The 12013-nt window shown below is 35.0% G+C and overlaps 1 protein-coding gene across 1 annotated transcript in view; it reads right to left on the bottom strand.

Moving 5' to 3' along the window:
* Positions 1-12013, bottom strand: part of CHD7 (chromodomain helicase DNA binding protein 7) — a 300989-nt gene that overhangs the window by 52910 nt on the left and 236066 nt on the right. Inside the window, exons 8-13 of the mRNA XM_006902138.1 lie at positions 9458-9572; positions 5196-5279; positions 3487-3624; positions 3269-3390; positions 2714-2957; positions 728-904 (exon numbers count right to left, since the gene is read on the bottom strand). Coding sequence (XP_006902200.1) covers positions 728-904; positions 2714-2957; positions 3269-3390; positions 3487-3624; positions 5196-5279; positions 9458-9572 — 880 coding nt within the window. The remainder of the gene's footprint in view (positions 1-727; positions 905-2713; positions 2958-3268; positions 3391-3486; positions 3625-5195; positions 5280-9457; positions 9573-12013) is intronic.

Below are 12013 nucleotides of genomic sequence, written 5' to 3'. Positions count from 1 at the left end.
TTTAAATACTAAAACTCAAATACCTCAGGAAAAAGTTGTTTAATGCTTTATTAATTTAAAAATAAACATTTGGGGGCAAAGCAGTTCTTTTTATTGGGCTGCTTACTACTCCACTACATTTAGTCGTTGCCCATAAATATCTTTTACATAGCTGAATATAACCAATTGAATAAAACAAGATTCAATGTGGGTAAAGAGCAAATACTATATGATTAATGCAAACAGTACCACACAAACATCATGAAAGGGAATTAGGATGGAGAGCTTTCTACCTCCAAGCTCAACCACCACAACAAACAGATGTGCCTTTGGCTTAAAAATATTATCAAGTATTATACTATCCTTAAAAACTTTCTAAGAACTTGTATCTAACATTCCTATCTATGAAACACAACTAGATCACCTATGAGCTGAACAACTTCTAAAATGGCTGGATTTAATCATAAAGGGGAAATCTAAACATAAAGCTGAGACTCATGTGAGTGAAAATAAGACTGACTATACTTTCTGTATTCAAGTGTTGGGAAGACATCAGAAAATAAGGTAAGAATTCACAAATAAGGCAAGAGAACTGGCCCTCTTAAGCAGCTAAGTCTGAGAAGACAAACCCAATATTTGAGAGGCTTTGTAAGCATCCCTCACAGGCATCAAATTCAGAACAGAAAAGAATCTCTAGTTAGTAATAATTCTATTTAGATTCAACAGAATCACAAACATGACCACTGACCAAGTCCATCATCTTGAGTCCCTCCAGCAGCTTGCAGTTCCGATTCTTCAGCCTGTGGGCTTCATCAATGACCACACAACGCCATGGAATATTCCTCAGCTCAGGACAATCAGTCAGAATCATCTCAAATGTAGTGATGATGGCATGAAACTTATAGGACCCCTTTATCACTCGACCCTACAAGAACAGCTCTGAATTATTATTAAGCATCAGAGACTACATTAATAATCTTAAAGGAAAATAAATGAGCATAAAACATACGTATTTCTCCTTTGGGGAAACTATTTTAGGTAAACCATTCTGTTTACAAGGTATTTTGAAGGTTTTACATTGTTAATGTACAACACAAGAGTTTAAAGAAAACCTCCTCTTTTTAAAAACAAAGTTAAAAACGAATTAGCCAACTAACTTACATGTTATATGCAGTTCTGTGACAAGAACACCCACAGGAGATCCTGCTATTGTCTCCAGCAGGTGAAAGACCAAGACAAATTCAACTTTCACAGTTTGTATTTTAAAAACTTATTTCCAAAACTTTTAAAAATCTTCAAAACTTTTAAAAAAATATCTGCAAAGTTCCTTTAAAAAAATCATTTAAGATAGAACTTACGATAGTTTCCGAAAGTTAAAATGCAGTACGAAATTTCAACCCTTTTTCACTTTTACTTATATAATTATAGCTCATTTGTTACACTTAAAACAGAAGTACAAAATAAACTTTCTTCATTCCAATTATAAGAGTTGCATTTACTATGAGTTTAAAATTATTCCAATGAAATATTATGCCTCCTTCTTTATCATGTCATTTATAATGCTTCACTGTCAATATCACAGACCCAATAATTGTATATAAGTAACTAGAAAAAAATTACAGCAATTGGTATAATTGAGCCGAAGTATAATTTCCTCCCTCTGAACGTATTTCATTCAGTGTGTCACATATTTCAATGACATTTTACAATACCTAACATTTTTCACTTCATAAAAAACTCAAACTCACTGAGTTAGAACTGACTCATAACTGGCCCTCCAGTGGGTTTTTAGAGGCTATTACTCACACAGGAGATTACTCACCTTTCTCTGATCTACCTAGTAAATGTGAATCACCTGCCTTTGGGTTGGCAACACTGCACTTTACCCATTAGGCCACCAGAGCTCCCTTTTCATGTCTAGTAACATTATAATACAATATTAAAATCAAATATCCCTTATGTGCACACACAGTAACACAGTTTTTTAAATTTAGCTTTCTCTTAGGGGCACAATGATTCCTATTCCCCTCCCCCGTTTGTCTTAATGAATGTTAAACTGAAAAGAATAAAATTATTTTTTAATCTTCACAGTAATTTTACTTAATGAAACTAAGGAGCTTTGGTGACGTAGTATATTACATGTTATACCGCTAACCAAAAGGTAAGGAGTTTAAATCCACCAGCTGTTCTGAGGGATACAGACAAGCAATTTCATCCCATACAGATTACAGCCTTGAAAATCTCCTGGATTTGACATTAGGTGTCAAAGCAAAGTTGTTGGCAGAGTTTGGTTTGAGTCAGACTTACGAAACAAAAAATTTAGCACATCAAAAACATGAATCAAAGTGGTTCCCCCCTCCCCCAAAGAGAAAGGTGAACTGGGGGGAAGAGGGGGGCAGGCAGGAGGGTGTGCAACAATGAATGAATGGAAATCCAAATTCTCTGTGGACTTTGATTGAAATCTCAATTTAAAAAAAAACATATAATGGATTTCTGTGGTCATTTAAGACAAAAATTTCATTCAGAAGGACCACAGCTATATAAATAAGGATTATATATTGGTAAAATGTAGAAGCATAACATAAATGCAACAAAAACTGGAGAAAAAATTTCAAGCAAGTTTCCCAATTTGGCATAGTCTTGCCCTTTTACCCAAGTTCCTGAGACCATTTAACTTGCTTTAAAAAAAAACAAAACATAATATGCAAAAGAAATCACAATTGTGGTATCTTACCTGTGGATCTTTGAAGTACATTTCATACAAATGAATGGTCCGACGACTAGCTTGACTCCCATGATACACAACCACATTCAACTCTGTCCAGGTACGAAACTCCCTTTCCCAGTTGGGAATTGTGGACAATGGGGCAATTACTAAAAAAGGGCCATGGATTCCTTTCAAATATATCTCATAGAGAAATGTAATGGACTGGATAGTTTTCCCCAAACCCATTTCATCTGCTAAAATGCAGTTTCGCCTTTGGGAAGAAAATAAAATAAAATTGAGTGAGTATAGATATTAGACACTGCTGTCTTCTCTCTCTCTCTTTCACACACACACACACCCCCAACTGTAAAAATGATGTAGAGTCAATAAAGATATTTGCAAATAAAATTCTAAGAAAGAGGAATTATTTCTGTATTAATTCTATCAATTTCTATATTACTACTTGGTGAATAAAAACTAAGTATATTTTCATTCTTATGGTTTATAAACTTTACAGACTCTTAATTAAAAAGAGCTATAGATAGTTTTTAAATTGACATGGGGAAAAATAGTTTTACATACATGTTGTACCAATTGAAAAGTAGCCAGTTTACTCCCTCCAACTGGTATTCCCTGAGTTTGTTATTGTTTTTGTACTCCCTGGAACTCTCTGATTTCTTCCAATCATCAGCAGGAGGTCGCTCCTGTTTAAAATATAGTAAATCCCATTAGTGGTTTCTTAAAGACTATACCATTATAATCTTTTCAAATGAAATTTTCCATCATGGGCCAATTCTTACCACACGGTCTGTTTCTGGCTCCCTGGACATGAGTTTTTCAAATTCTTCAATCTTGGTCTGGTCTATGTCCTGCCTCAGTTCCCATGTGCTGTCTTCATAGGGAAGTGAGCACCACTTGACCAGGTAGTGGGTCACAGGCTGGCCCGGGGCAGAGATCAGAAGGGGGTCATTGTACCAAAGAAAAGGATCTTCAGGGAAAACATACTATCGACTTCATTTATCCAGCAACAGTTATGATTGAGTTGGTACAAGATTTTCAATTTTGACCACTAAACGTTGGCTCCAAGTCATAATCACAAATCAAAGAATTTGCAGGTACACAATTAGAGATTAATTCAAGCCTTCTACATAGGTAATCACATATCAAGGGTCTGATTCAAACTTACATGGTGAATTACTTTAGTATATTTATATATCACTGTAAGCAGATAGTTTCTTAAAGAATAAGAAATAATCTTAAATTTATTATCTCTGCCTTCTCTCCTACCTCCAGATAAAGATACCTTTTACTTTTAATTACTCTGAAATAATATATTTGAGCTCTAGTAGAATGAGGGAAGATTATCTTGGGTCAGTGGGACTTCTTTTGTCTCCTAAAGAACACTCCGGCCTAATGACATTCCATTCAGCATGAGGGTACTCTGATTTTCTGATAATAATGTTAAAAACATATGCTATATGTTATACATAAGCCATGAAGCAAATAATTTTACATGTAACTAAGCAAAACTAGAAGATTAAGTATCATTTTACAGATATGGTCTTGGGAACATCTGTTTCTTAAGGTAAGAGATGAGTTCTTTGTAGACTCTCACTAGAGGTGCCAGACAGGCTCTCCACAGCCAAACACTTTGTATGTCAAATTATATTTACATCAAGCAGTCAAATGACAGAACTCATAGCAGGCAACGTACAATGCTCAGGAAGCCACTCCACCTGAGCTATCAATATCCGTTACAACTTCACAAGGTTTTGCAAGGTAACATTGGAATTTCAAGACTGGAATCTCATAAAGAGAAGTATTTCATATTAACTTCTTGCACCAACATTAAACTTAGTTGATCAGCTTCACTAAGTGGACAATGTTAAATAATATTAAATTCCGTATGTTATAATAGCATTTCATAATGAAGGGAAATTGGTGCTAAACAGTTGATATATATTAAAACATACTGATGGTATTGTGAAATTACATAGTATCTTGTTAAACCCCTCAAATTAAATGTGAAGGTTGTCAGGTGTTAGCAGAAAGTCAAAACTCAATGGAGGTATCACGCAGGTATGAGCAAATTCAGGCCATACCACGTAAAACTTTCTTACAATGTTTCAGCATAAAGGTATTATTTTTAAATAAACATATCCTTGTAGTTACTTATAACAACATTTTCCCTAAACCCAGTTTACATGTGGCTACAAAGCTATAAAAAACTCTCCACTAATTTACTTTTTTAAAAAAAAAATTATTTTATTAATTTTAATGAACATTTACAGAGATTTTGGATTTCCATCCATTCACTGCTGTACTTTTTTCTCTACATGACCCTTCTCCCCCCAGTTTGCTCCTCTCTTCGAAAAGCAAAAGATAAACTTATTTGTTGGTATACAATCCGCACTCCCTCCACCCCCGCCCCGAATGCACTCCACTATGCAACCTTAATACTAATTTACTTTTTAAACCTTCTCTCCTAATATAAGTGATTCTCAGTTACCTCTCCGCGGTCATCTGTGCTGCGTGCAAAGTCCATTATCCGGTCCACCTCCACATAATCTGGGTTAAAAAGCTCATCCTCAATCTGCACCAAAATGAGAGGGGAAAGAGTTAAAATGCCTATTTCTTTCTAGAGAGTAAATGTTATTTCACTTTTCACTAGGCAATAATATTTTGGGCCACAGCAACCTAAAATTTATATTTGGCAAATTCTAATATATTAATTGAAATGCTACAATTTAGCAAAATCATTCCCCATGAGGAAATCAGACTTTTCAGACTTTGTTAACTGGTTCTTTTAATTACTGTGTGAAACCTTTTACTGTGAGAGAATGTTTAAGAATATTTTAAATGAAGTGTGAAATTACAATTCACTAATGAGCAATCCAAAAGGCTTATGGCATGCAATGCATTTAGCATTCTCAAAACTGAAGCTTGCTATAAGAAATCAAAGCTGAACACACTAAGAGCTACCAGGGTCTGCTAAGCACTGGAGATGTCCAATGTTTTACATTATCGTTTCCAGATTGTTATTCAAAGGCTAAGATCACTGATAACAGCAGATTTCCTACTTAAGGAGGGTCAACTGTTTATAAATGTTTGGACATCTTGGCCAACTAATCTGTTAGTATCTTGTTTAGAATAATAACCTTGCTGCTAATCTAAATAATTCTACTGATTTCTTTGTATTGAACACAGAATATCTGAATGAAAGTATTAAGAATAAAGAAATAAAAAAAAAAGAATAAAGAAATGAAGTTTAAAGAATTACATTACTTAGCCAATATGTCAGCAAACTTTTTCACAAAAAGTGAAGTAAAGGCCCTCTATGAGGTGGACTGATTCAGTGACTGGGATAATTGGGATGGGAGTGTCAGAGACAGTGCGATTGGCACAGGACAGAGTGGAGTTTAGGGCTGTTGTACATAGGGTTGCTATGAGTCGCAGGCGACTCGACGGCACATAACAACAACAATACTGCTTGGTTGGAAAGTTATTTACTTTGAAAGAATTGAATATGGCTCAAAGGCAAGTTATAGATGAAATAAAACTTTTAAGAAGAAGGGTTCAGTTATGTTTGCAAGTGTTCTATAACAAAGGATATATTAATAAATATCTCTGATTCATTTATACAGAATATAATTATTAAAATACTTTGAAAAACATATTACAAGCCACTTAAACACTATTGTTAGCATTTGAACTCCAGTTGAAAAGATAGGCTTTTCAGTCACACAGCTCACGATAAAACATTTTCTGGCCTATAGTGCCCAAATAAGCTGCCTGATTTGGAGGCTTTTAACTGTGAAGAAACAAAAAGCAGAAACATAAAAATGTGTTTCAACTGCTTCAGGCTTTCACACAAAGGAGATTAGTAAGAAAAAAAAAATTCACTGAAATACTCAGGCAATTTAAAATATTAACACATGAAGGCATGTTGTTAAGTGCCATCGAGTCATAGATGACTCATAGTGACCCTATGAATGAAAGACCTGAACACTTGTATAACTTTCATTGTTTCACCAATTTCATAGCATTTCTGGAGGCAAGCTGTTTCGGAAGTGGATGTCACTCCTGCTTCAAAGGTTGTTTTAATCAGAGAGCTCCACCAAACATTGTCCACAATGGGAAATCATTATCTCATTTGACACATCAGTGTCACAGTGTTCAGCATCACAGCAACCACAAGTTACCTCTGTACAGCAAATGGACAGACCAGTGCTATGCCACTTAGAAGAATGTATGACCCAAAACAATTAAAACCAGTTCTGAGGGCTGCAGACATTGTTGTTGTTGTTAGTCACATATAATTATTTTCCAGAGTCCAAGAGTTTGGTGTGGGAGTTTGTATGTGAGAGTGAGAGTGAGCGTGTGAGAGAGAGAAAGAGAGAGAGTGTGAGTGAGTGTGTGTGTGTGTGTGTGTGTGTGTACAGAGAGAGAGAGAAAATGAATTCATTTTTGATGCCAAACTATGCTTGTTGGAGTTCCTTTCATTATGAGGACTAGATTTGGACTACATTAGGAAAAGAATCAATCACTTTAATTGTAATGTTGGAAAAGAGTGCTTGGGCCAGCCTGGGGCCTTGGAGTCTCCCTCCAGTCTAGGAGTTGGCTGCTAGCTGGCATCTTGATGGTGGTCTCCTCTTGATAGTGGTCATGTAAGGGAAGTTTCTGGGGTTGTATTTGTTGTGTGTTCCTGTTCTGTTTTTCTCCCCAAAAGTGGGTGGCCCTTGAGCCTTTGACCAAGGTTGAAGGTCTGCTAGAGGGTGTGGCTTTAATATCATGAAGTCATAGCCTTTATAAAAATGTCTAGATTTAGGTACATGATATATATGCATTATTCACACACAGCATAAATACTAAAATTTTCTGTAAGCGTTTTGGTTTTGATAGTAAGAGCTTCCTTTAATTTGTTCTTAAATGTAAATTTTAGAATTAAATATGGAATGAAAATCTTTACCTTTTAAACACTTCTAATCCCTGAATAAGTAATTTATGCCACCATGCAAATGATAAAATTTCTAGTCAAAATGATCTTTGAACAGGTATTTTTATAGCAGTGGATTTACAAAGAAACTTGAAACAGAATGTAAAAGCTATCAAAATCCCAAAGTAATGGAATCATGGAGTGCCTGATGTTAGAATCACCTACAGTCACATATAAGTGTATGAATAAAAGAGGAGGAAAAGTACCAGTAACCTTCTGGTCTTGCTAACCCATGCATGGATTATCTTTCTTTAGAAGTTTGAGATACTTTTGTTCAGGATAGAAGTGGACTGCTGGTTTTCAAATTACCAGTAAGAAGTGTATTCCAACCATGGTGTAAGTGACAAGTAGATTCAGTAGATAAGACTATATAGTCAGGATCAGGGACAACTCCCCAAGCACCTTTGAGGAGACAGAGTCCGTGGGAACGTAATAAACGAGACCACAATTTTAGAATGGCAAAAAAATGACCCTTGAGGGTATCCCTCCATTTCCTAGCCACTGACACACACGAAAGGTTGGCAGAACCAACCTTTCCTAAGATGAATTTCATGATTTCAATGTGTCCAGGGTCACTGATATTAAACTCTAGTTTCATTAACAAGCAGTGGAGGGGTAAAAAAAAGAACTATATAGTATTTTGCTTAAAACAGCATTTAAAAAAAAAAATCTTAAAATTTGCCAAAATTTAAGAAGTGAGTTATATTTTAATAATTCCATTCCCTCTCAGTGGTAACTACTTCCTTCCCTGACCATAACCTTAAAACACAAACAAACAAAACCCCCCAAAGACCAATCCCCAAATGCCTTAATTCTCAGATTAGGTTACAAGGCAAACCTAATGAAAGAGCATCTATTAGTAACTTTACAACTGCCAGTAAGGCTCCTGGAAATCAGAATCCACAGCAAAAACATGTTATCTGAGATTACTCTGGCTTTATTCTGCCCTGCTTGTCCAACTTCAAAGACAGACAGGGTTAAACAGCTATTATTTAGATATTATTTTTAATCAAATGCCACAGTTACCACTTTTTTTTAAAACTCTTTTAAGAAGAGAGCAACTAATAAATCAGAATCTAATATTTCTATATGAAGATTTTTCATTTATTTACTAGAAACTACATGTGAAATCAGTTTAGGGCCCAGGAGCCAGAGACCTAGTAAGCCGTTTGTGAAAACTTTCTTTTAAAAATCTAATTGATTTCGGTGGGAGGAGAAGTAGAGAAAATCTATTAATTCTTCAAGTATGATATTCCTGACATAATAATTAATAATTAAAGCACCCAGGCAGGGATATCACACCAGCTTCTACATTAACATTATGTTTATTATCTGTGAAACTTGAGTTTAGTGAGTGTTCCACAACCAGGCATTGATTCAAAATCATTTTGTCATATGCCTTCTCTTTGGAAGCTTTTATTGTCAAACTTGAATTGAATATTTAATGAACAGTTTTTAAAGTGCTAGACATCAGTAGAGCTAATCTCTACCTGCTTTTTTCATTGTTGTAAAACCTGCATTTTCATTGTAAGGTTTTAATCACACTGTCATCATCATTTCTTCACAAGAACTTAAGACCAATATCTTAAGAGACCAAGAAACAGGAAGAGCGAGAAATTTCCTGTTTAACACATTTTTTACCAATAACCAGTTACAATAATACAAGAAGTAGCATCAAATGAGGCAAACTAGTTTTTCTTAATAATGTATTGAAAAAAACTTAAAATGTATTTTAATATGTAAATACTATAAAAAATTAACCAGATACTGCATACCTCCGAAAGGAATTTGTTCTGGCCCTGCTTTGCCTTAAATCGCTTAATCTTTTGCTGAATTCTCTTATCCTTTTCCAGATCTTCTACAGATGCCCACTGACAATGAAGATAAGAGCTAAAAGAATAAAACAGGAACATTAAAACAGGAAATCAATTGTTTTATGTTTTTATTATTTTAAAAAATAAGCTAGATTATTAGCAAAATAACCTGCTTAATTATTTACTCAGCCCACTGAGCAACATTCAACATAATCATTAATGTTTTGGAATGAGAAATGAAAATCTGTATCATTGGTTAAATTTCTCCCACTGCACTGAGCCTCCAGTTCTCTTCTTATCCATTAGTCAAAAACAGAACAGAAAAAGATAAGTCTGTAATAGCAAGTGACTGAATAACACTTCAAAACAGAAAAATTAACTCTACAGAGTAATGAATTACAAGTGTATACTTTGCACCTCTAATGTTGAGATTAAAAGGATTTTATGAAGTCAAAAGAACTCAAATTAGAAATTTAAATTTGAAAAAGGTGTATGTGTCTGTAAATCATATAAGATATATCATATGAGCTTCAAGGACACACCTTACTTAGTAGTAGGAGCACTAGTGTCCCAGTGGTAATAAGCTGTGCTATAACTTCAAAGGCACACAGTTCCAATCTAACAGCTGTTCTGTGGGACAAAGATGGGCAATCTTCTCCTGCGTGATTCACTATCTCTGAAAACCTTTATTCCCTGAATCACATCCCCTACCAGTTCCTAATCAGAGGCCTTTTAGGTTCTTCCAAAAGGTATACAATGATGCCATGTAATCCTTTCTGCATTTTTTTCCATTATAAAACAGCTATACTGTTTTTGCAAAAGTCAAGTACAAACTCTTAAGGTTTCCCATCCACCTGCTTTGAGCACATGTTGTGCCTTGCCTAGCCACCTTAATCCACTACATTCTCCTTTTGTCTTGAAATTCACAGGTGTACATTTAAAGTTTTATTGCACCTTTGACATTCTTTTGTTTGGTATTTCAATATACTCCCCCCCCCCAGTTTATATATTTTTCCCCCAAACTTTTTTCATTAATTTTAATGTAAGTTTACAGAGACTTAGGGTTTCCAGTCATTCATTATTGCACTTTTCTCCATCCCCCCAAATTCACTCTTCTCCTTGAAAAGAAAAAGAAAAACTTTCATTGTTATGCAATCCCTCCCCCCCAAGTCCACTCCACTACGCAGCCTTCACTCTGGACTTCTGAAATTATAAAAATACCCATTCATATGTCCCTTTTAAACAATTCTCTCCCTTATCTGTTTCAATATACATCATTCCTCCCCTCCTTTTCTGTCTTCCTTCAACCTTGATGTCAGTCCCGTTTTACAACTGCCCTATGCAATATTTGTCCTTTTGTGGCTGAGATATTTCACTCAGTGTGGTGACAGACACATATATCAATGGAATAGAATTGAGAACCCAGAAAACAGCCCATCTACCTATGACCAACTGATTTCTCACAAGGAGATGAAATCAGTTAAGTGGGGAAACAACAGCCTTTTTAACAAATGGTACTAGCAAAATCAGAAAACTATCTGCAGGAAACTCAAGCAAGATCCACACCTCACTCCATACACAAAAAACAATTCAAAGTGGATTACGGACCTAGAACTAAAACCAACGACTATAAACTTCATTAAAGAAAAGCTTAGAAGAACTCTAGAAGTCCTAATTCACAACATAAATAGTCTTCCAAGCATCCTGGAAAATCTACAGCAAGGAGAGGATAAAACAGATGAATGGGACCTTCTAAGAATTAAATTCCATGCACATCCAAAAACTTCCCAATATACTTTTATGCCATCAATTCCACTTTTCCTCCAATAGCCTTGACTGACTCTTAATTCTCTTTCTGGTGATGTTACTTAAAAGAAGTTACATGCTTGAGTATAGGATTCTTTCCAAATCAATATATTACTACTCTCGTAAAAACAATGATATACTAAAGAAAGATCTTTTTTTTTCTTCTTCTTTTCAAAGAGAAAAACGAATGGGAGAGGGTGGACAGGGAGGAAACTACGTGACAATGAATGACTGGAAATCCAAATTCTCTGTAAACTTTCATTAAAATAATAAATAAAAAAACCCCGAACAGTTAAAAAATAAACAACAATGATATGAAAATATTTTATGAGAGGGTATCACAATGTTTATATAGAGTCTAATAACCCTTTTCAGAAATAAGCCCAGCCAGTCTTTACAGGGAACTGACTAAAATAAAATCCTGTAAGTTAACTTCTTATCCAATAGGAATTGATTCAAACTCTATACACTTAAGACAGACAGCACTACAGAGAGGGAAAATATGCTAGATACAAACACATTAAAATTAATAATGATATTAAACAATCTATAGATGGTAATTCCAATATTCCTTCTACTCATATCTACTCCCTTCAACACCATCTCCTGCTATACACCCCTTGATCTGATAGCTTATATCTCAAGCTCTGTGGGTTTCTGTGATTCCAAATTCTTCAAGATGCTGTCCATTTCTTATGCTATGATCAGTGT

This window comes from Elephantulus edwardii, unplaced genomic scaffold (genome assembly GCF_000299155.1).
Source record: "Elephantulus edwardii isolate Elephantulus edwardi_28Jun2011 unplaced genomic scaffold, EleEdw1.0 scaffold00372, whole genome shotgun sequence".
Lineage (NCBI taxonomy): Eukaryota > Metazoa > Chordata > Mammalia > Macroscelidea > Macroscelididae > Elephantulus > Elephantulus edwardii.
The sequence above is the reverse complement of the archived record's forward strand: the minus strand, read 5'-3'. Positions and strand labels throughout refer to the sequence as shown.